General features: G+C 41.5%; 1 protein-coding gene across 1 annotated transcript in view; it reads right to left on the bottom strand.

Annotated features, from left to right (window-relative positions):
• Positions 1–26,300, bottom strand: part of myo5aa (myosin VAa) — a 184,796-nt gene that overhangs the window by 112,904 nt on the left and 45,592 nt on the right. The window contains exons 2-4 of the mRNA XM_048615733.1: positions 12,130–12,240; positions 4,433–4,604; positions 1,901–1,956 (exon numbers count right to left, since the gene is read on the bottom strand). Coding sequence (XP_048471690.1) covers positions 1,901–1,956; positions 4,433–4,604; positions 12,130–12,240 — 339 coding nt within the window. The remainder of the gene's footprint in view (positions 1–1,900; positions 1,957–4,432; positions 4,605–12,129; positions 12,241–26,300) is intronic.

The following is a 26,300-nucleotide window of genomic DNA, read 5'->3' as shown; positions in this document are numbered from 1 at the left end:
GCTGGATGAACACAGCAGGCCAAGCAGCATCAGAGGAGCAGAGAGCCTCTCTGCTCCTATGATGCTGCTTGGCCTGCTGTGTTCATCCAGCCCTGCACCTTGTTGTCAAAGATGTTATTAATACAGCTTCATGGGCTGGCAACCCTTTTCACAATTAAATAGCCAGGCCATGCAATTCCTGAATGCCACAGCAACAGGCTTATGGCAGCTTTCATTCTTCTCACTCTCCTCAGCTTCTCTCACATTAGGTGTAAAGCCCAATAACAAAAGCCTTCTTTCTCAGGCAAAGGATTATTCAGATGTGGAATGTGATACCCACATGTTCAGAGACAAAAACAGTTGAAGGAAACACTTAAAAGGGTGTAATTAATCATTTTTATTCATTCATGGGATGAGGATGTCACTGGCTAGGCAGCATTTATTGCCCATCCCAAACTGCCCAGAAGGCAGTTAAGAGTCAACCATATTGCTGTGGTTGTTGAGGTTGGTTGGCTCACCGAGCTGGTTTGTTGTTCCGCAGACGTTTTGTTACCATGCTTGGTAACATCCTCAGTGCAGCCTCTGATGAAGCGTCGGTGTGTTTTCCCGCCTGGCTTTTAAACTCTGGGGTCCGTTGCGATGGATTGCCTCACTTCCGGGTTTCCTCCGTAGTGGAATGTATATGGGGTCGAATTCAATGTGTTTATTAATAGCTTGCTTCGTGGAGTGCCATGCTTCCGGGAATTCTCATGCTTGTCTCTGCCTAGCCTGTCCCAGGATCTTGGTGTTGTCCCAGTCGAAGTCGTGGTTCTCCTTGTCCGTGTGGATTGAGATGAGCGAGTATTGGTCGTGTCTTTTTGTAGCCAGTTGGTGTTCATGTACTCGTTGTTAGTTTCCTTCCTGTTTGTCCGATGTAGTGTTTCTTGCAGTCTCTGCAGGGGATCTTGTAGATGACATTGGTCCTGTTCATGGCGGGGAGTGGGTCTTTAGTTCGGGTGAGCACTCACTCATCTCAATCCACATGGACGAGGAGAACCATGACTACGACTGGGACAACACCAAGATCCTGGGACAGGCTAGGCAGAGACAAGCACGAGAATTCCTGGAAGCATGGCACTCCACGAAGCAGACTATTAATTAACACATTGAACTCGACCCCATATACATTCCATTACGGAGGAAACCCGGAAGTGAGGCAATCCATCGCAACGGACCCCAGAGTTTAAAAGCCAGGCGGGAAAACACACCGATGCTTCATCAGAGGCTGCACTGAGGATGTTATCAAGCACGGTAATGAAATGTCTGCGGAACAACAAACCAACTCGGCAAGCCAACCAACCTCAACACCCACAATCCGAGCTACAAATCTACTCCAAAACCTTAGACATATTGCTGTAGGTCATATGTAGATCAGACCAGTTAAGGATTTCCTTCTCTGAAGATCATTCGTGAACCAGATGGGTTTGTCCAACAATTCGACAATGGATTCACGGTCATCATTAGATTCTTAACTCCAGATTTTTTGTTAAAATAAATTCAAATTCTACCACCTGCCGTGGCAGGATTTGAACCCAGGTCCCCAGTACATTCCCTGGGTCTCTGGATTAATAATCCAGCGATATTACTACTAGGCCATCACCTCCCCCAGTTTGAGATATTTCAGAATATCTCAACCGTCTGTGATTTCTCTAAAATGTAGGGAAATTACATTAGAGGAGAAAACCCCAATTTCAACATGATATTAGCACAGGTATTATGGACCAAATCTATGCTGCGATCTCTATGATTCTAAGTGACTCATTCACATTTGTTGCCAATACCTTAGGTAAGATTGGAAGCTCATGTTGGTTTTGGTCTATAACAGAGGGAAGTGCCACTCTCTTTGTTCTATTGACCATAAACAGATTCAGGTTAAGCTTACCTTCGGCAAAAGTGCTGTTGGATAGGCCAAAAGGATAGCAGCTATCACAACTCGCTCTTTAACAATATAAAAGCAATTAACCAATCAGCAAAATCAATGTGTCAAGGTCAATTATGACTTGAGCAAATTGCTTATGAGTTATAAAATATTTAGCTGCAGAAGTAATTTGAAATGTGTGTGGAATATCAAGGGAAAGGGAACATTTTGGAAACAGAGGGTAAATAAATATCTGAAATCTGTATCTAATCATTGTCTTTCACCTAAACAAAGAATTGTGAATGTGAATGTGAATGTGAATCGTCACACACCAATAGATGTGTTCAGCACATTGCTTGCCAGCTATGATCAGTATAATTCAAAATGGATATTAGCTGCAGGAAAATGACTTGCTGGAAGTCAGTTGCAAAGCCATTTGAAATATTAATGTTGCATGAAGCTACAACTCTTGTATTTCATTGCTAAATGTAAAGGGAGCTGTGACCAGCAAGCAGGGCTCTCTCCAATACATAACACTTCCTGATAAAGATGCATTTGAGTGTGAAGTGAGAGGTTACACATTAGCCTGCATCGATATTTCAGAATATCTCAGCCATCTGTGATTAATGCACAAGAGATAATACTTTGCAAACTGCCTTTGAATGGGGTGGATTAAGTGGGATTCCTTAAGAGTTAAATTGGTTCCAAAATTAACTCTCTATTGAATGGAAATTGGAATCAAAACCTTAATACACAACAGGAGTTGGCACAGTGTAATAAAATAAAATGGATTTATTGCACTGGATATCTAGATAGTGGGAATGGACTAGTTTCACGGGAAACCTACACCGTGGGAATTAAGTAGCTAAGTGGCAGATTTCAGCAGCAAACTATTCCATTACCAGCAGGACATAAGAAAATTAATTAGAATTTTGTAGTACAGAATTTGTAAAAAAAAATGTTTTTGAAGCTTTTTGATTTGAACTCATCAGAACAGACACAAGAATACCAAATTCCAAATAAACTAACAATCTATCCTGCATAAAAAAAAAGTTGATGATTTACGATCAACTTTGATTCGTTGAGGTTTTGCCAGAAATAATGTACCAGGGAACTATTACTGGTCCCACTCATTTGTTTAATTCAAAAAAGGCAGAGTACCTGGACATGATCCTTTTTCACGTCCTTACAGATAAATAAATATACATCTTCCAACAAATGCAAGTGAGCCACTTTATGAGTTTGACCATTAATTTTAAATTAGTGCCTTAATTTGCACTTATTGAAAAATCCTGAACGTGCTAAGAATTACAATTACCATCAATACAACTTCACAGTGACTCGTATCCCAGAGTTAAATTAAGCACTTGACCTCTGAGAAAGGGGTGTTAAGTCAATGATAATCAACCCATTCTTTAAGTGCTACAATGTCACAAAGAATTTACATGCAACTTATGGCAAGTATATAAATAATTGCTTGGTAGTACAGAACTGAAACATTGGTAAAAGGAGACAAGAAGTCAAAGTACAAGGCAAAACGTTTCACGTTCTTGTCCCTTTTAGCAATTCTCAAAGCAACTCAAAGAAAAAGCAGTAACACTTGGAAACTAATGCACCAATTGTATCGGGCCTCTAAGTTGAAGCACACAAGACAAATCAGAGAAGTACGTGTCATTTGCCAGTTTTACTGATTTTTCCCTCTGGGAAGCTAAGAGCAATCTTCTTTCAAAAGGATCCTGTGTCCAACTAACAACAATTAAATTGCACCATATTTTATTCTATCACCAAAGCTCCAACTTCCTATGATGGTAAAGAGAAATCACACTGTACTTACATCAACACAATCATATAGATGTATACACATACATTTACATACATATATATTAATTTGATTTGACTTATTACTGTCATGTGTACCGAAGTACAGTGAAAAGTGTTGTCTTACATGCTTTACAGGCAGATTGTAATACACAAGTGCATCAGGATAACAGAACAAAGTGCGGGATATGGTGTTACAGCTGCCGAGAAGGTGCACAGAGAGATCAACATTAACAGTAAAGAGGTCCATTCAAAAGTCTGATAATATGCAACACATTTACTGTTTCTGGGGAGAGAAAATAACAGCTCTTCTTCATTCATAGCAGTGAACTATATCATTGTGGGTATGTGGGCATTACCTGATTTCCAAAGTAGAATCAGATGCAGTACCATGACCTAGTTTCAAACTTGCAGCCATGAGTATCAGACACTGGAATCCAACACTGCTATAATAACAAATTCATCCACTACTTTGGTACAGCGAGGTTGGCCATGCCTCTGCAATTATCATTAGCCATCTTAATTAAAATGAATTTAGTCTTTTCATTGTTTGTGCACAATTGCATCAATGAATCTTGTTTGGAACCTCACAAAAGCAAAAAACAAAAAAAAATAAATTCTGGCCCAAACTAATAACAATAAAACATTAGAAATTTGTAATCGATTAAATTTGAGTTCAAATCACCCTGCACTTTTAAAAGTCAAGGCAGGGTTGTTTCTGAGTAAGTCCTTACTCACCACAGTAAGTATAGATGAGCTTCGAATCCATGAAGCGTACTTTAAGGTTATGCAGCACTGCTGGCTCATGGAGATAACTGAGAGCCGTGAGATCATTTTCACCCACAAGGATGTCAGGGTTCCGCAGGGGTGGAAGTTCCTTAGTTTGTGGATCAATGTTATATCGAGTTTCCTGTTTTAAAAAACAGCATAACTTACAAGACCAAAATGGAGTGATGTGGATTTCACGCACTAGTTTAGCCCCCAAACAAGCAAAGAGGTACCTTGGTGTTTGGAGTGATAGGACTTCAGCACCTGGTATATTTTAGTCACAGGGATAATGATCTTGAGAAGCACCTTGGAAAGTTTTTCTGAGTTGAAGGCACTATAAAATTGCAAATTGCTGTTGCTGTCAGATAGGGCATATCAGAAATTGCAAAGAAAGGTTCTCCTGCACAGTCAGTACACAATATTATTCAAGTATTCCCAGAAACAGAAAAGAAACACAAGAGAAAAATTTATATAATGCTTGTCACAAAGTCAGGAAATGCCAAAGTGCTTCACAGGCAATGCAGTACTTTTGAAGTGCAGGCACTAGCGTAATATACAAATTCGGGCAGTTAATTTGTACCAGCGAGGTCTCACAAACAGTAATGTGATTAAGATAATGTTAAAAGCAGAAGTCAACCCCCTCCCAATAACTAAAACTGAAACACCTAGAGAAGCTTGCCTCGTCTCAATCTGTTAAAGGAAGTGTAAAAACTGATATAACCTGCCTCTCACCTCCCAATCTGTTATAAAGGAGGGGTTAAATGAAATGAGCTCCTGACCATCACTCTATAATCAACAAGTAACAACTTATTTATCTAACAGTGAACAATTTTAAAGAACTACTAACAAACTAAACAATTCCCCCCTTAACTACCAACTATTCCTGAAATGCTGTTCCAATAGATAGAAGTCCCACAGATATAAACCAAATTAATAAAAAAAAATTTAAAACTTAGTCTCTCAAAATTAAAGCCAGGATATATCTTCCTGAATGTTCTGTACCTTCTCCACTGTTCTTCAGTCAGGAATGCCTTTCTCCATCATATTCTTGTGTCAGGAATATTAGCTAAGAGTGTCACTGTACCTTTAGTCAGATGATAATTTTCTGAGAGCTTAGAGAATTCTGAGCGTGCCAATGATTCTCTCTTTAGGGCTGCTGGTTGTTAACTCTAACAGATGGCAGTTGCTCTCACACCAATTTTCAAACACCCTCTTCTTTTATACACTTGACGGTCTGTTAATTTCTTACAATAGGATTGGGCCTATCTTGTCAAAACCATCAGATTTAAATTTAATTGGTTTTTAGTCTCTAGGTGCCTGTTTTAAATTAATTAGTCGATATTGTCTTGCTAACAAAACAAGACTACTACTGGGTTGCTAGCCATACAATTTTAATGTTTCAATTTCAGGAACTCTGTGCCTGCTGCTGCTCGCAGACATTTTTTTTTAAAAATCTCCAAGTCTAGAAAAAGCATATTATCTTTGAAAGGGACTAGGCACTTTTCTATCTGATCATTTTACAAACAAATTCTAATGTCCTGCCTTCCAACCACAAGTACTTTGCAACAATAAGGTAATCAGTTTTTAGGATACTGGTTGCAGAATAAATGGATACAGGTGAAAAAACACTTTTTCATAAAGTGCCATGTGATCTTTTACAGCTATCAGGGTTGAACATCTCATCTGAAAGGCAGCATCACTGACAGTGCAGCCCTTTAGCCCTGCATGGGGGCCTGTCTAGACTTTACTGCTGAAGCCTCTGGAGCAGAACATGAACTCTCACCCTCACAACTCTGGGACCAGAGTGTTACCCACTAAAATCAACAAAGAAATGCTAACTAAATATCATAAATAATATATCATAGTCAGCTAACAAGTTGCATTCCCACCTCATCAAATTATCAATGAGAGAAAAAATATTATGGTTGGGGCGGCACGGTTTCTCAATGGTTAGCACTACTGTTTCTCAGCACCAGGGACCCGGGTTCAATTCCAGCCTCAGGCAACTGTCCATGTGGAGTTTACACATTCTCCCGGTGTCTGCGTGGGCTTTCTCTGGGTGCTCTGGTTTCCTCCCACAGTCTGGAGACGTATAGATTAGGTGGATTGGCCCTACTAAAAATTGTCCCATAGTATCCAAGGATGTGCAGGCGAGGTGGATTGGCCATGGGAACATCAGGGTTATAAGGATAGGGTGGGGGCAGTGGGTCTGGGTAGGATGCTCTTCGAAGGGTCAGTGTGGACTTGGTGGGCTGAAGGGCCTGCTTCCACACTGTAGGGATTCTAAGATTCTCTCTCTCTTTGGACCAGTTGGAGAGAAGGAAAGTTATTATTGTTACTGCCAATTTTTAAATCATATTTATTGTGCATTGAGATTTCTAATGAATTTCATTTCAATTTCTGTCCTGATACTGAAAGAAATGCAATGGCAACATTCAATTTGAAAGAGCTCAAGCAATACATGATTTGGGTACTTGGTTTAATGATGTCCTGGGGGCCTTCCACTCCATGCTGAGCTGCACAGAATTCCCATACACCACAGACTAACATAGGGATAGAAATGTGTCACAACTGAACTGGTTGTGCAAGGAGAAACTCCTGGACTGAACTGAAAGTAGGTGGAAATTTTCAGTCATCACCCTTTTCTAAGAAGAGTGCATGAAGATCTGGTTCCATTATGTCTCTTCTTTTCACTGCTCCAGCAAAACTACATGGACAACATGTGTTTGCCAAAGAACTACAGTCAAAATTGAGGGAGTATCCTCCAATGAGAGAGATCTTTCAATCTGTAGATAAGTAACAATTGCAATAGGTTTCTTTTTGGCGATCAATTCAATTACGCCATTTATAACCTGTGGTCTGTGTTATTGGCAGAAATTAATACTTGGAGTATTTCGTCCATATTTATTAAAAATGCAGGCCACATGACAAAGAGTAATAAAACCTCCAGTGGCTGAGAGACCATGCTCACCCTCTGTCGACTCAAACGTTAGACATAGATCATAGCCCCATTGTCTGGCCTTTGAGAAGAATATTTTTGTTTTTTGATGTTGAAACTTACCTGAAGACTGTAGTGTAAAAAAAAATTCAATAAGTGAGATTGATTTTTCACTATAGTCTAATGCTCTGCATCCACATGGCATAAAGTTTTCACTCATTTGTCAGTAACTTCCCACTGGTAAAATCCTCACCATTTTTTGGAAGCTTTTGAGTATTATCCATGTCAAATTACTGTACTGTTGGCCATCAACTTCTGTGTGATACTATTACTTGTTAATAAATCAGGTAGCAGAGAATGAATGGCAGTAGGTCAATGCCTGTTTTACACTGGTTTCTGCCTTCCTTCGGAGTGAGGTGGGAAAGCAGAAATCACCCAAGAATCACCTGAATATGGATCCAGGAAAGAGCCTTTGCTAATGGTCCCATCTTAACAAATTTAATGAGTTTTACTTTTTAATCACTAACAAGCCAAGGTTATTGGAATAAAATTATCAGCACTAAGCTGGACAATAGGGCCCATTTACAATGTGTGCGCCAATAAAAAAAAACCTGGCCAAACATGAACTCAACAACCCAGATTGCACTGTGTTGGTAGGAACCAAGCTATTCAGGGTTCAAATTCCATCCCTAGGAGCAAATCCAATTCCTAACCAAAATGAGGTGACGACAACTCAATAACAAAGTCACACACTTATTCAAACAAGATTTGGAAACAATGCAGTATTTGAAAGTCCAACAAATTTACTTTCTAAACTCCTTTAGAAGTTTACATTCTCCCTCAGCAAAGGCTACTGACTGAGTTTGAATTTATTCGAAAAAGTCCTAATCTTCTAACATGATTTTGGCTTTTAATGTTTACATAAAGGAATTTGGGAGCTACAAAGCACTTTGTTGCAGACACAAACAGTTTCCAATGTTGTAATGACAGAGAAGCTCAGGCAGTTGGAAGCATGTGAAACAGAATCCCTGTTCCTTCGTGGTCACTGGGTTAAAATCCTGGAATCCCTTCTCAACAACACTGTGGCAATACCAAGAAAGAATAAAGAAAAGTATGACATGGGGTTGTTCTTTAATCTCTTTGAATCTTATGTTTAACTTAAACCCAAACCAATGGACTGAAAAAGTGACTGAAAGCTGGAAGGATTCAAAGTGAAATATGATTGTACTGTTTCAATCTAATTCCTAATTAGTTCCTAATTCAGGACCAACGAAAATTTGACATTGATTGACAAATATACTTAGAGAACTGAAGAGAAGTAAGAGAACCAGAAAGTCAAGTATATAAAGAATATTCAAGGTAGATGTTTATCATCTGAGATGGACAGGGATTATGGGGAAAAGGCAGGAAAGTAGAGTTAAGGATCATCAGATTAGCCATGATCTTACTGAGTGACAGAGCAGACTGAATGGCCTCCTTCTGGTCTCATATCTTATGGTCTTATAATGTGACACATGGAAAAGGCACAAATTTGCACAAAGATTCCTCTCCTCAAAAACTAGCAGATTCCAAATGAATAAAACCCCAAGATTAGGTTATAACTTGGAAACAAGTCTGGTGAGATGGTACTATGGCTTTAAGAGGTGTATTTTGTCCTGGTTTTTCTTTGAAGAGAGGTTTTGAGCCATAGGCACCGCGCTGTCTCTTCCAACCAATAAAGTAAACAGCTTGAGGGGCTTTGAGGTTTTTTAAAAAATATGGAACAAAAGCATGAATGCGTGGAGTCAGGCTCCCACAGACCAAGGGTTTTAGTTAAGCTTTCAGTAATTGCTGGGGTTTTGATGCTGGTTATTGAAGCTACTACATCGCTCTCTATTACAGCTAAAAACTTGGGTTCTCTTCCTGCTTCCAGAATCGCATGACAGACAATTGTTTTACTGGATTTGCCTTTGCCAGGGGTGTTTATTGGATGTTACTATGTTTAACTACTAAATAGCAACTGTTTCAATAATCTAATATTCTACAATTTCCAATAGAGTTAAATTTATGCCAATTCTTTTGTTTGTGTTTTATCTGGGGGTAAGAATAAAGTGTGTTTTTTACTTAAAGCTGAGAAGTATGACCAATCGAATTACACCTGGAACACAGCACCTCACACTTGCCTTTAAATAAGATAAATGTTAGGGCCTAAGCTATCTCCTTGATATATTTGTTGGAGGTTTGATCTGGTCCATAACACAGGTCAGTTTTATTTATTCATCCATGGGCTGTGGACATTGCTAGTAAGGCACAAGTAGAGATGTACAGTTTGCAGAGGGGGCTGTTAGGAGCCAAACATATTGCTGAGAGTCTGGAGTAACATGTTGCCCTGACTGGATAAAGATGGGCAGATTTCCATCTCTAGACGATATCAGATGGGTGTTACAACAATCAACGATAATTGCCATATTCAGCATTATTGATTTATTAATTGAAATTAAAGACTCACCAGGTACCTTGGTTGGATTTGAACTGATGATCCTCAGAGCTTTGGCCTTGGCCTCTGGATTACTAATCCAGTGACATTATCACCACACCACCCATCTGCCCCCACAAACAGATTGCTGGTCATCACAGAATCCTTCAGTGTGGAAGCAGGCCATTCAGCCCGTCAAGTCTACACCAATCCTCAGAGCATCCCACCCAGACCCACCTTCCTACCCCATCCCTGTAACCCTGCATTTCCCATGGCTAATCCATGTGGGCCTGCACATCCCTGGATACCATAAGCAATCTAGCATGGCTAATCCACCTAACCTGCATATTTTTGCCTGTGGGAGGAAACTGGAGCACCTGGAGCAAACCCACATAGACACAGGGGCAATGAGCAAACTCCACACTATTGCCCAAGGGTGGAATCGAACCTGGATCCCTGGCACTGTGAGGCAGCAGTGCTAACCACTGAGTTACCATGCCATCTTTATGATGGGTAATCATTTTTGTCCATGGTTCTATGTTTGGAAACTCCAAAGTTTCAGCAGATTGGACCATACCCAACTTGGCCGCTTGTTACTCTAGTTACGAAGTTGCTCGAGGCTTTGGGTCCCTCTCTGTTTGACGGATGATGGGCTCTGCCATAGTTCAGCAGTGGACAGGAGACTTGCAAATGCACTGGAGCAACATATTAAAGACCACTACATTTGACAAATCAATATTTGTTTAGGTAGGAAGTAAAGCTCCATTGGGTGCAAGTGATTACCTGACGTTTCTCGTCGCTGCTGCATTTGGAATTCATTACCAAACAGAAGCATCTTTGCTAAAACCCTGTTCAGCGTGAAGCCCTGAGGAGGGATGATATTTGATTTCAATTGGATGCTTTTTAAATACTAACACTTACACGTGCCCAGAAAGCCTGCACTCTGCTTATACACAGAGCCAGTTTGTGTTGTAAATTACCAGAAAAATATTGAATGCAGCTTTTCAAAAACAACAAAAGGTGGTGAAGGAGAAAAGTTTCACGTTGAGCATACTTGGCACGCTGGGTCTAAATGATTTTCTCCATGTTACAAATCAAGTTACAGTTTAAACTAAGAGAAATAATAATAAGGGAAATTTTCTGAAGAAGGGTCCCAATCCGAAACGTCAGCTTTCCTGCTCCTCTGATGCTGCCTGGCCTGCTGTGTTCCTCCAGCTCCACACTGTGTTACCTCCGACTCCAGCATCTGCAGTTCCTGCTATCTTGCAGTTTAAACTTGTTTGCATAGTCACAAAAGTGAAATTTTTATGAACCAGCCCATTCAGGTCAGTGTTTTTAGAGTGCAATTGTTTGTCTTTCTTCTTGGATTAGAAATGTTTCTGTCATGTACTTAGAGAGCAGCAGCATGCTATCATTTTACTAAACAGCTGAAAATGGGTTCATGACAACAAAAAAATAAACACAAGGGCATTCCTCCAGGAATAATCATATTTTAAAATAACTGAAAATAATTTTACAAAATGATACACAACCATTTATTAGTGCCATTGGTGTATGTTCATCAGTTGCTTAGTGAATTTGACAGTTAAAAACTTTTTAAAAGATTTCTGCTAGTTCCCAAGCTCCTAATAAACAGACTCATCTTCAGGGTCCTGTAGCCCAGTGGTAATTTCCCTACCTCTAGACCAGTAAGTCAGGGTTCAAGTCCCACCTCAGGGTGCAATGGAGGTGTGTCATAACTCATCCAAACAAGTTGAATTAAAACCAAAAGCAAAGAGCCTCCTTGAAGGGCTGCAAATGGATAAATCGACAGAAATTCATCACATTCATACCTGATTTAGAGTGTGAGCCAGTTTGTGGACAGAGCTAACTTCCAGCTCAGCCATTTTAAATCAGTGTAAAAGTTTGCCAAATCAATATCCTTGCTGATCTAAATTGTGTCTGAAATTCCTTAAGCTTTTCTGTTGAATCAGAACCACTGTGCCAAAATTACCCTCCCTGATTCTTAAATCTATGAATTCATTATTGCTGTTTCAGCAAAAAGGTCTTGTCTTGGTCAGTGCAAGGGAAAAGGGAATCGAACACGTAGCCCCAATATGATTACTTATGGAGGACAGAGTTTGCAAACATTCATGTCTTTGTTCTGTGACATTCTATAGGAATGAAACTGCACATTTCAAAGTCGGTAATAACTATTCATTTGGCAGACCACTCCTGGGAAAATTGAGGGCTCACATTCGATCACGGAATTAAAACGCAAGGTTTGGAGTTTACCTGCTCATCCTCGAATTTCAGATGAAGCACTGTGTCTCCTGGCTTGTAGTCTTTGAGAAGCTCAGCCGATTTCCAGACATCCTCTGTATCAGGGATCCACACCCTGGCAAACTGCAACACAGAGGAGAACAGGGACAGTTTGAGAATGAGCCCTGTGAAGTAGGAGGAGCTGTTATGTCCAATAAATAACACCTAATTCCATCAGTACACCATCAGATATTCAGTATATCCCAAGACAAACAAGGAAAGCTTCCTCGGGGTTACTAGCTAAGTGACGGCTACTTTCTCAATGTGCACGTTATGCTTGCAGTGTCCCTGAAAGTGGTTCATTCAGCACAATTCTCATCCAACTTAGTTCCATTTGAAGGGATTTGTAACAGTTCCTTTGTCAACAAACCAAACATTTGGTGGAACTGGCTATATGGTTCTGGTCAACGCAAACTGAGACTGATGTGGAAATTAAAGATAGACAAGGTCATGAGAAGTTTAAATTTCTTTTTCCCAAATAATTAGCATTAAACTTACCACGTATTACAGCTTATTAAAAGCAACAGTAATCCTCTTGCACAGTGTTAGGACAAACAAACTCATACAAAGAAACTTCTGGAAGATTCAGTGCAGCTAGTTTAACCAAACATTGAAAACAGAACAAGAAGCTTTAGAGGTCTAAAAGAAAATCACTGTGTGTATTATACAACCTTCTATTAAATCAAAATCACTGAAATCAAACATTAGGCAGCGTAACATGACAGTCTTGTTCTATATATTAAAGCTACGGATCCCAGCTGGGGTTCGTGACCCCCAGCAGTGTCACAGAATGAGATTTTGGGGTCATGAGCTTCAAGCCAGCAATGGCAGCTGTTCAGCACTGACTGAATCACAGCGACTGAGGTCCCTTTGAATGGTCAGACTTTCTGGCAGTGGGCACGGGTTAAACAACTGATTGTCGCTACAACCACCGCCTGGAAAAAAGGTGAGCCTTCACTTTTCTCAGGGCAAAGCCAGCAGTACTTCTACAAGTCTGAAACCCTATCAATTCTGGTCAACAACTCTTTAACTGTTGTATAATCCCAACCCCTTATTTCACTTGGGGGCACACACAAAGTCTGGGGTATTAAAATGGGCTCACATAGCAAAAAGGTTTTGGAAGAACTGCATTTAATACTTAATTTTAACTTATTGACAGCAGGAAACTGCTTTGCCCTTTTCCAAGTGGACTGTGGCAGAAAGTAGAAACTTTCCTTCGAAGAAATACTTTATTTAAAAGTTTGGATATTGAAATAGTGGCATGTTGGTTTTGGACTGTGCCTGTGAGGTGGTTTAACGATTATCTTACAAGTATTACTGTAGCTATGGGGATTTATTTTTAAACACAGTATGAGAGAGAGTTTACTTCCTGGTGAGTGCTGGAGTTTATTTTCATTGGTTGAGTGTTGAGTAAACAGAGTACACAATTGCGCATTAGACTTCAAGTAAAGGATGTGGTATTAGGATTCTTTTTTCTCGTTAGGTGCAAAAAAAAAACCACAGTTGAAAGAAAACTTTGGGTTTCAGTTCAGGGTTTTTAGAAGCCATCGTTGAAGTTAGACATGTTAAACTGTTCCTCTTGAAGAAGGCCATATTTTAGAACTGTTCAGAAATAGGTTACTTCAGTGTAGTGTAAGGAGTTGAATTTTAAATTTTCTAACCAGAACGTTTAAAATCCTGAAAGAATTTTTTGAAGCTATGACAGTCTAAGCTCAGTTGTATGAAGACTCAAGGGAATATTGAGAGTTTTGTTGAGAATAAGAAGGAAGCATATGTAGGTATAGATAGCAGAAATCAAGTGATTCCCTAGAACAGTATAAAGGCAGGAGGAGTATACTCAAGGGAAATCAGGAGGGCAAAAAGAGGACATGAGATAGCTTTGGCAAATAGGGTTCAAGAGAATTCAAAGAGATTCAACAAATACATTAAGCACAGGGGGTAAATAGGGAGAGAATAGGGCCCCTTAAAGATCAGCAAGACTACCTTTGTGTGGAAGTGCAGGACATGGGGGAAGATACTAAACAAGTATTTTGCAACAATGTTTACTGTGGAGTAGGGTATGGAAGATAGAGAACGTGGGGAAATAAATAGCGATATCTTGAAAATTTTTCACATTACATAGGTGGTGGTGCTGGACATCTTAAAACACAAAGGTGTATAAATACCTGGGACCTGATCAGGTGTACCCTAGAACTCTGAGGAAAGCTAGGGAAGTGATTACTGGGACCCTCGCTGAGATATTTGTATCATGGATAGCCACAGGTGAGGTGCTGGAAGACTGGAGGTTGGCTAATGTGGTGCCACTATTTAAGGAAAGTGGTAAGGAAAAGCCAGGAAACTGTAGACCAGATAGCCTGATATTGGTGGTGGGCAAGTTGTTGGAGGGAATCCTCAGGGACAGGATTTACGTGTATTTGGAAAGGCAAGGACTGATTAGGGATAATCAACATGACTTTGTTTGTGGGAAATCATGTCTCACTACCTTGATTGAGTTTTTTTGAAGTACTACCAAAGAGGATTGAAGAGGGCAGAGTGGTGGACGTGATCTGTATGGACTCCAGTAAGGCATTCGACAAGGTTTTTCACGGTAGACCGATTAGCAAGGTTAGATCACATGGAATAGAGGAAGAACTAGCTATTTGGATACAGAACTCGCCTGAAGGTAGAAGACAGAGGGTGGTGTTGGAGGGTTGTTTTTCAGACCGGAGGCCTGTGTCCAGTAGTGTGCCACAAGGATTGGCGCTGGGTCCACTGCTTTTCATCATTTATTTGGACGATTTGGATGTGGACATGAGAGGCATGGATCGTAAGTCTGCAGATGACACCAAAATTGGAGATGTAGTGGACAGCTAAGAAGGTTACCTCAGAATACAATAGGATCTTGATCAGATGGGCTAATGGGACAAGGAATGGCAGATGGAGTTTAGTTTAGGTAAATGTTAGGAGCTGCATTTTGGAAAGGCAAATCAGGGCAGGACTTTTACATTTAATGGTAAGGTCCTGGGCAGTGTTGCTATACAAAGAGACCTTGCAGTACAGGTTCATAGTCCTAGAAAATGGAGTCACAGGTGGATAGAATCGTGAAGGCAGCATTTATTGATCAGTGTGTTGAGTATAGGAGTTGAGAGGTCATGTTGCAGCTGTACAGGACATTGCTTAGTCCACTTTTGGAATACTGGTGCAAATCTGGTCTCCCTGCTATAGGAAAGATATTGTGAAACTTGAAAGGGTTCAGAAAAGATTTACAAGGATGTTGCCAGGGCTGGAGGGTTTGAGCTATAGGGAGAAGCTGAATAGGCCGAGGCTATTTTCCCTGGAACATTGGAGGCTAAGGGGTGACCTTATAGAGATTTATAAAATCATGAGGGGCATGGATAAGGTAAATAGACACAATGTCTTTTCCTTGGGGTGGGGGAGTCCAAAATTAGGCAGCATAATTTTAAGGTGAGAGCGGAAAGATTTAAAAGGGACCTAAGGGGCAATTTTTTCACGCAGAGGGTGGTGTGTGTATGGAATGAACTGCCAGAGGAAGTGGTGGAGGCTGGCATAATTACAACATTTAAAAAGGCATCTGGATGGGCACATGAATAGGAAGGATTTAGAGGGAGATGGGCTAAATGGTGACAAATGGAACTAGATTAATTTAGGATATCTGGTCGGCATAGACGAGTTGGGCCGAAGGGTCTGTTTCCATGCTGTATATCTCTAACTCTATGAAAGGCTATCAGATTCTCAGGACTGGGAATTAAAGCATCCAGTTAAGTTAAATCTTTCAGATCTGATACAGAAGGGAATTCTGTCTGGTGTGAGCACTCTAAAAGGATAATGCTGGGATGAACGGTGTAGTGATTGGAATGAGGCCAGCGAGATTGGACAAGGTTGACAGACCCAGTCAGGAAACCCTGGCTGACAGATATAAACGGGAGCATTCCCTGTGGCCATACTAGTCTGAAAACGCCTGATCTCGTCTGACCTTGGAAGGTAAGCAGACTCAGGCCTGATTAGTACTTGGATGAGAGACCAATACCAGGTGCAGCAGGCCTTTTCCGCCAGTAGTGGCCGCTCACGTCATCTGTCTGCTCGTGTTCTGCCATGTAATGAAGTGGCAGACTATTTTAGCAACGGGCCATGGAGGGGCTCATTTTGGTTGACTCCTGCCCCTCTTCCGCGGCCATGTTCGAGCCTGGGTGTCCTTGGAGAGGTGGGCACTGCAGTGGGTGGAGTGCTTTATTTCCTCCTCCGACTCTATTTTGATTTGAAGCCGTACCCTCCCCACTTCACTTTGTTTTTCACATGAGCGTTGCCCCTGCCAGGCTTTGCTTGTTACTGGTTCCCTGGCCACATGGGTGTTTCGTCTGGTGGTAGAAGTGCTGAATAAAATGATTTTTCACATGGTGTTTTTATTGAGTCTTCGCACTTACACACACCACACGGGTGTTGTGGGGAAAATAAGGACAACTGCTGTATAGCAGTCGTGTAGGGGTTTGAGAAAAGAAAAAGAATTAAAATATAACCAGGAGTTCATAGGAAAATATATAAACAGAGAGTGTCAGGAGTTCTGTTCACTCAGAGCTGGCTCTGTTATCTGGGTCAGTGTTGTGCACCATGCAGATGTCACCAAGTCACCCTTTGTAATAGGATACCAGCCTTCATGGAGTTATTTCAAATGGGATAGAATTTTGCACTGTGTTTCAAAACCTTTAAACTTGTGTTATAATGTAAATACGTTGGTTTATTCCATTCTTCCACTTCTTTTTACATAATATGTATGTTTTATTGTTGAAGCTAATTCCACACCATTGCATGCTTACATTTCAGAGAAAGACAACCTTGTTAAAGCAAAAAGAAGATCCATCAAGAGATAGTAGGAACTGCAGATGCTGGAGAATCCGAGACAACAAGGTGCAGGGCTGGATGAACACAGCAGGCCAAGCAGCATCATAGGAGCAGAAAGGCTCCCGGGTGAAGGGTCTGGGCCCGAAACGTGAGCCTTTCTGCTCGGCCTGCTGTGTTCATCCAGCTCTGCACCTTGTTGTCTCAGAAGATCCATCCACCCAGGTTTCAGTCTGGGATCTGACTTGTCCAGTAATAACATCAGCTGTGTCCACACTAGGACCAGATGCGAGTCAGAAGGAAACCATCGGCATCAGAAATCCTTTATTTTGATTTCTGATGTTCCAACTATCAGACTTTGAGTTCAACCTTACAACTGACTGATACAAATACATAGGAAGAACTAGATTGAGATAATGGAAGTAAAACACACACCGACTGCCATATTAAAACAGATTATTCTGAAACAAATAACAGCATTGAACAAAGTTACTATTGCACAGATCAGCCAGGAGCTTAGTGAGGAAGAGACTGGCTGGTAATCCACCAAAAATTGCTGGACAAATGGTGCTTTGCCATCATTATTGTTGCAAAAATGGCAATTTCTCCTTCACATCTGCCCTATTCCCATGAAGTAGCTGCATTTGAACAGTTATTGCTGATTCAACTTCTTGCAGAGAGTTAAATCTAGTTATCACTAGTGTGGGTACCCCTTCAAAACTGTGATAATTGTTCTTGATTGCCAAACTCTCATTCCCAGATAATGAACAATTGTAAAATGCCCAGTCATTATTCTGAAAATTCGATTCTTAAACAAAAAACTTACTTTGCCACTTCATCCATTTTCCTCGGTCTCCCTCTCTTTATGTCCTTTTATGTCCTAGATTTGACATTGAACGCACCTTCCTCTTTATATCTCAACCCTTTAATCTGATCAGTTAAGTAGCTACGCTGATTATCACAATGTTTCCCAAGGTTCCTGCAGTCTAACTGCCACTCGGATAATACCAGAAACAGCTGTCTGAAGCTCTAATGTGGGCATCAGCTGGTGGCAGGGCACTAAGACTTCCCAGCATGGACAGAAATCAGAGCAGAGGGGGAAAGATGGTTGGGTCCCCACCCATCATCCCGCCACCAGATTAAATTTACACACCCTCACTACCAAACAGTCCACAGAATGGGCATAAGATTTCACCTGCAATCTCCTCCCTTTCTAAATCACCACTCCATATCCTCCATTCCAAAGCTCTGAGGATAACTTTATTCTAATCAAGTGGTAAATCTGATCCTCTCAGCTTTCTTTTGTCATTACCATTTTATTCATTCATGGAATGTGCATATTCATAGCAAGGCCAGTATATGTTGTCCAGCCCTAGTTGGGAGCATGGTAGTGAGCTGCCTTCTTGATCCACTGCAGCCCACATGCTGTAGGTAGACCCACACTCTCAGTAAAGGAGGGAATTCCAGGATTTTGATCCAATAACACTGAAGAAATGGTGATATATTTCCAAGTCTGGAGGCAGCGTGGACTGGAGGGGAACTTGCAGGTGATGGTGTCCCACATCTCTTCTGCCCTCGTCCTTCGGAGTGGAAGTAGCCGTGGGTTTGGAAGGTGGTGTCTAAGGAGCCTTGGTGAATTTCTGTATCTTGTAGATAGTACACATTGCTGCTACTGAGCATCGGTGGTGAAGGGAGTGGATGTTTATCGATATGGTGCCAAGCAAATGGGCTGCGCTGTCCTGGACTGCATCAAGGTTGAGTATTGTTGGAGCTGCACCCATCCAGACATGTGGAGAGTATTCTGTTACACCCCTGACTTGTGCTTTGTAGATGGTGGACAGTCTTTAGGGAGTCGGGAGGGGAATTATTTACTGCAGCATTCCTAGCCCCTGACCTGTTCTTGGAGCCGCTGTATTTCTATGGCTCGTCCAGCTCAGTTTCTAGTTAATGATAACCCCCAGGATGTTGATAATGGGGGATTCAGTGATGGAAATGATGTCAAATGTCATGGGGCAATGGTTATATCCTCTTTTGTTGGAGATAGTCATTGACTGGCATTTGTGTGGCACGAATGTTATGCTGCCACGTCAGCTCCTGCTTAGATATTGCCCGGGTCCTTTTGCATCCAGACATGGACTGCTTCAGTAGCTGAGGTGTGAATATCCCACCTCACACCTTAAGTAGGGAAGGTCACCTGATGTCATTTTTCACCGATTGTCCACTGTATCTGTCCATTCTCTGCTGGGCTTGTTACACTAGGAAAAAAAACTTCTCTCTCATTTCTCAAACATGTGAATGAAAATGAAGGTTGTCGATATATTGCATCATCCATGTTACAGGATGTTACAGCTTTCACTGTGAATAATACAGCTTCTACCAAACCAATTTAAACTAAACGATAACTTAGTCATAGAGTTTTGCGACACAGGAACAGGCTCTTCAGCCCATCATGTCTGGGCTGGACATCAAGCAGCATCTACTCTAGTCCCATTTTTCTAGGTCCTTGTATGCTTCAGTTTTTCAAGTGTTCATCTAAACCCACCATCTTATAACCCCTCTAAACCTCCTGCTCTTGTCTTAAAGTCATTTCCCTGGTAACTGACCCTTTTACTAAGGGGAAAGATTTCTTCCCATTTACCATATCGATACCTCTCAATTTTACGTTCCTCAAAAAGGTCCCTTCTCAGTCTTCTTTGCTCAAAGGGAAAAAGGTAATCTAGACTTGACTAGTCTGTCTTCATAGTGAAACACCCCATCCCAGTTAACATCCTGGGTGAATTGCCTATGCCCCAACTCTAGTGCTATCACATCCCTCCTATAGTACGGCAACTAAAACTGCACAGCCATCCTGCTGTGCCCTAACTGAAGTTAGACGCAGCTCCAGTTCTTGTATTCAAGGCTAATAAAGGCAAGTATCCCATAAGCCTTCTCAACCACGTTACCTATCTGTCCGTAGATCCCTGAAAGCAGAAGGACACGTACACCAAGGTCCCTCTGATCCTCTGCACTTCTTAAGATCCTGTATTCCCTCACCTAGTTAGTCCTCCCAAAATGTCTCACCTCACACTTTTCCAGTGTGAATTCTATTTGCCACTGTTCTGCTGGTCTGACTAGCCTGTCTATATTATCCTCTAGTCTAAGGCTTCCTTCCTTGCGAATTACCACACCACTAATTGTCATTTCATCTCCAAGTTTACTGATCTACATTCTAATACATGTCTAGATCATTAATATATGCTATAAATAGATGTTGGTACGTTCGCCAAGCTGGGAGGTTTAATAGCAGACATTTCGTCCCCTTACTAGGAGATAACAGCGCTTCACAGGAGGCTCCACTACACTGAGGATGTCACTTAGTAAGGGAACAAAATGTCTGTTATCAAACCTCCCAGCTCAGCAAACACACCAACATCTATAACCAGTACCCAAGCTACAAATCTTCACTCAAACCCTGAATATGCTATAAATAGCAAGGGACCCAGCAATGAACTCTGTGGTAGATCACTGGTTATAAGCCTTCCAACATCATCCTCTGCTTGCTGCCACTAAACCAATCTGAGATCCAAATCAAGGACAAAGTCTGTTCACTTTGGATTCTATATTGACTTCTTTCTTCTCCATAATTCTATGCCCCCACTCCGCCCACCCCAGTATAGAAAGAAGCACAGCACTCCAAAAATATTTTAACCAATAAAGGAAATGGGCTCAGGAGTGTTGCAAGAATTTTGATGTAGAACGGGAAGGTAATGCATCTTGAAATCAGGGAAGATAATAAAACACGGTGGATCTGGCCTGTAATTGTTGAACATAACTTCCAAGTCAATCAGTAATCAAGCAATCACAACACGCTCGGGCACATATCTATGGTATTTGCCTTAAAACTGACACAAAGTTATTCAAAGTTTGATACATATTTGTAACATTCTGAGTGCCCACCTTCAACAGATCAATGATTCATGGTTGGAGGCAGTTCAGAAAAGTACAGTATAGATGGATTTGAAGATTTCAGACCCCAGACAGGAAGAAATGAAGCTACTGATCAACGTCGAATCAGAACTAGGGACAAATGAATTCGAGTTGGCTAATAAAGTCTTATATTCCTATGCGCAGGGGAGATAACAGCCTTGTGAGAATGTCACTGGACCCATAACCCTGACTCAAGCTTTTTGGACCCAGGTTCAAATCCCAACACAGCAACTGGTGGAACTTAAATACTATCAATAAGTCTGGAAAATAGAAGCATGACCAGCATCAGAATTGTTGCTTATTGTGAAGTAAACCCATCTGATTTACTGATGTCCTACAAGGAAGGAAATCTTCTGTCCTCACCTGGTTTAGCCTCTATGTTACTCCAGCCCTCAGCAATGTGACTGCTCTCTGAAATGGTCTCTCTGCATGCCACTCAGTTCAAGGGCAATTAGGGGAAGGGCAACACATGCCAGCCTTACCAAAGAAGCTCATTTTACAAAGAAGCAAAACCACTCCCTTGTTTCACACACATCTGCTGTGTGTAGGTATAACTAATATACTCTTCATAATTCAGAGTCAGACTGAAAACACTCATTTGCACTGTCACTGGGGAAACATTTTCAAGCTTTATGAAAAGCAGTTCAGACGACATCAGAAAGCAGTTATTCCCTTGGACAAAATAAACGTGCCACTTTGGTTCTGTGAAACCTTATCAATGCACGTTCTGCTTCTACCGGTAACTCTTGGGACTTTACCTGAATTTGCACAAAATGGGAACGTGCTGGGCTAGTTCTCTTGAGATAATTCTCTTGCTGCAATGGAAACAAAAAGAATTTTGGAGATAGGTGAGGATCTCCATGACAACCAGTAAATGGGTACATCAGCATTTAATTTGATGAGCTGGAAGGGTGCATCATGAAGGTTCCCTGCTCGTAATGGCTGCAGCAAGAACGTACAGCAAACAGAAAATGATTTGCAAAGGAAGCTTGAGATACAAAATTGGTGGGTGGTTTTCCTCAGTTTCTCAAGTGCTCCTGGCAAGATTCCAATGTTCTGGGAAGGGACAAGGAGTTTTAATTGTCGTTACTCAGCTAATTGGCACAGATCAAATGCCAACGATTCCAGATGTAACCTCACAGCTAGTCAATGTGAAAACCCAATATATCTTACAGCTGGCCTCCTTTAGCTGAAACAAAAGGCTTAGAAATTATCACCAGGAGCAGGTGCTATGCCTAGACCTACTGAAGAATATCCTTCCTAGGCAGAAGCTTGGGAACCAATCGTTTTGCTGTTTGAGTGAAAGCGAAGTTCAAAGAGCATTGCTTCGTATGAACTTCACACAGTTATCAATGCTCAGAGAAGACAGCATCCAAAATTCTGAAGTGTTTAAAAATAAAGGAAATCTTTTTCCAGTCTTGACTCCAAGTTGCAGCACTCCCAGGTCCACTCCAGCAGGAAGCATAGATTAAAGTCAGCTCTAAATTGACAGGAACTTGCTAGTCTGGTGCCAAGGGCTTATCACTCTTTCATAGTAGACTGCTATCGAGCCTGGTTCTATCCTTCCTCTCTCTTCCAAGTACAAGAAACCCACAGAGCAGAAGTGTGTGCAGGCTCATCCAAATTACTGTCAACCATGAAACTACTATGTGAAAATGGCCAAGATGCCACTGACTTCCCAGTGTCTTCAGGAATGAGTGGTATATAGCAAATGTCATAATCTGTGAAGGATTCCAAACAGGGCACAAGTTTAATTTTCTGATTGCTCCTCTGCGGACTTTCACTGGGGCTACTCATTCATTCTCACCAAACTCCTCAATGAGGTGACATATTCATGTGTTAACATTACCTGTATTACAGTACTAACAGTATTTGTGTTGATAAGTGCCATGTTTAGACTGACACAGAAGCAGACTTGGAAGAATTCATTAATTCCCTCAACAATCATCAACCATCCATTAGAATTAAAGCCACAACACAAAACGAAAGTGTTAGATTTCCTAGATGTCACAGTATTTAAATAGGCACAAGGCAACAAGGGTAAATTAGCAATGGGTATTTTTCTCCCAAGTTATCACAAAAAGCCATCACCTTAATCACACCTTCCAGGTTAGTGGAGTGACAGCTAAGATGGTTCCATTGCATTTTAAGTTGGAATATATTAACCAGTTACTAGCCTTGTTGCTCATCTCAGATCTCAAAATTAAATGTAACACTTCATATACAGCATTCCTTACAACAACAACACTACATTGTTAATAAGAGTCACTCCTGAAGCCTTAGGCTAGAGTCATCACATTCATTTTTGTTTTATTCGTTCATAGGATGAGGGCGTCGCTAGTTAGGGCAGCATTTATTGCCCATCCCTAATTGCCCAGAGGGCAGTCAAGAGTCAATTACATTGCTGTGGGTCTGGAGTCACGTGTAGGCCAGACCAGGTAGGGGTAACAGAACGATATTAGTGAACCCGATGGTGTTTTTCTTTTAAAACGACAAATCAACAGTCATGGTCACCATTAGGCCACCTTTTTATGTTTTTTATATAATATAAATTTGATGATCTGTTATGGTGGGATTCGAATCCAAGTCCCTGGATCATTAGCCTGGGGTTCTGGATTGCTAATCCAGTGACATGACCATAATGGCACTGTCTCCACTCATTTCTAGGTACTTCATTACTTTGGCGATTTCACATTTTCCCAGCTGCTAGTAGGTGGCATGTTCCTTTACTGACAGGTTTGAAAGAATTCTTTGCAACTTCCACACTCTCCGATGTCCCCTTTTCGCCTCCAATGCTATCCCACATCCCCTTGCAGCCTCCCTGCCTCCCCTCTCACACTCCTGCCCCCTCCATATCCCCTTTGCAGCCTCCTTCTTCTCCCCAATACTCCTGGACCCAGGTGACTGCCTTGGCTAGTTCCCAGTCAGAGTAAAGTAGCTGCTGATTACTGGCCCTCAGCATCTGAGCCCTCCCAACTCTTGGTCCTGTTTGACACTCCAGCCTTGAGCAGACCATTCCCTACTGGCTCCCCTCATTGTTGGATGTTCCTTATTGAAGTGCTCGCTACTCCTCCAATCACAGGTTGATTCCCTCTCACAGTGATTGATGATGGACTCATGAGTGAACCTATCAGCAGCAAGCATGCAAGACATGCAGCCTGTGATTGGAGGAGCAGCTTCTGGCCCTGTGGAAACTGGCACTGGGTAACAGATGCGCATTTGAGGAGCTGGCACAGGCACGATGGGCCAAGTGGCCTCTTTCTGCATTCTATCACTTCTGCAAGATTTCCTTCAATTCAAATTACTCGACTTTTCTCCAACTGTTCATTCCAGGAGGGAATTTTCCCAGGCGTTTTGTTGACTTGTACGGGTGTACTTGTCCACAACACTTGTGTATTTTGAGCGCTAATTCAGTGTTACAGTCTACTTACTCTACCTTCAAACCCCCTCCACCGCCCACAATATCTACGATATCTATTGCACTGGTATCAATATTTCCACATCAGCGTGTGACACTACCCATCTACATGCAAGATTAAAAAAATGATGATTTAAGGACAGTGTGTCCAAACCATTAGAGAAAAACAGTGGATTCAGTCCAAACTGGATACAAATCTAATCCCTGAATGAATGGAAGGGTCCTGACCCACCTCAGAACTCTACGTTCCTGAACATGCAACAAATCCCAATGAGGGGCCTACATATTCAGGAGGATATTGTGGCAGGTAAGAGTCATTCAGCATGGAAACAGACCTTCAGTCCAACTCATCTGCACTGACCAGACATCCCAGTCTGACCTAGTCCCATTTGCCAGCATTTGGCCCATATCCCTCTAAACCCTTCCTATTTATATACCCATCCAAATGCCTTGCGATTATACCCGCCTCAACCACTTCCTCTGGCAGCACCACCCGCTGCGTGAAAAAGTTACCCCTCAAACTTTTAGCTTGCTCTGATTTAATAAGAGAATGCAAGTTTAGAAAGCAGTATAGTCACTTTGCCAGGTAGTGTGTTCCAACTGCTTACCAACCAAATGGGATTAACCCAGTTATTTTCAGAGCCACTCCCTGTGAGAGCCAAATGATAAAAAGGGAAATGGACGACGACAGCAGGCAGTGAGACACGGCTAAGTAAATCTCATTTTAAAATTCACAGGTGACAGTTTGTTCTCACAAGCTTGTTTGACACAGTTATAAAAGACAAAGCAGCTGACAAAGCGTTATGAAACTATTTGAAACTTAGCCATTTTATCAGAGAGTACTGACTTAATGAAAGATTACTTGCACAGCAGCACTCCATAATCAATCCTACAATACCCAGACAGCAGGCCGAAGGATGACTTAAACATCACAGCAAGTCGAGAAGTTTGGCATGAAACACTCCCGGTCAGTAATCGTATTATGAAAGAATGAGTTAGGAATGGGAGAAGACTATTCGGCCCTTCAGCCTGTTCTATCATTTCATAAGATCATGGCTAATCTGATTGTGGCATCAACTCTACTTTACTGTTTACAGTTATACCCTCTAATGCTGTGCTGGTGTAATGGTGATTTCACTGGTTGAGTAGTGCACAAGCCTAGACTAATTCAGTGGGGACATGGGTTCAAATCCTACCATAGCAGCTGTGAACTTTGCATTCAATTTTAAAAATCTGGCAAGGAAAGCTAGTTTCATAGGCCACTGTTATTGAGACTATTAATTGTTGTAAAAATAAAACCCATCTGGCTCAGTAATGAAGGAATACTATCATCCTTACCTGGCTTGGCCTATTCATGACCCAGACTCTTAAGTACCCTCTGAAATGGCCTAATATGCCACATTTCAACGGCAATTAGGAATGAGCTGTATCCTAGGAAAGGATGTGAGAATCTAACCTAGCCTTAAAAATAATCAACGGACCTGTTATTATAGCTCTCTGGGGAAGGAAGTTCCACGGGCCAATTGCCCGAGGAAAAACTTTCTCCATCTTCAACAGGAGACCCTCTCCCACCCATAGTTTTAAACGGTGTCCCTTAGATTGAGTCTCTGCCACAAGGGGAAAGATTATCCCAGTGTCCATGCTGTCAATTGCCCTCATATTGACTCATGGGAATTGGGCATTGCCAAGTGGGCAAAGCCAGCATTCATGTTATCTCCTTACTTGCGCAGGGAAGTGGCTGGCGGTAAGCAGTGTTCCTGAACACAACTGAGTGGCTTGCTAGGTCATATCAGAAGGCAGTTTGGAGTCAAACATATTGCTGTGGATCTGGAGCCATATATAGGGCCACACTAGGAAAGGAAAGCTATCATTTTTACCCAAAGAAACATGAACAAGACAGATTGGCATGACAACACATGCAACAGTT

The sequence above is a fragment of the Rhincodon typus genome, chromosome 33, assembly GCF_021869965.1.
Source record: "Rhincodon typus isolate 14 chromosome 33, sRhiTyp1.1, whole genome shotgun sequence".
Classification (NCBI taxonomy): Eukaryota; Metazoa; Chordata; class Chondrichthyes; order Orectolobiformes; family Rhincodontidae; genus Rhincodon; species Rhincodon typus.
The sequence above is the reverse complement of the archived record's forward strand: the minus strand, read 5'-3'. Positions and strand labels throughout refer to the sequence as shown.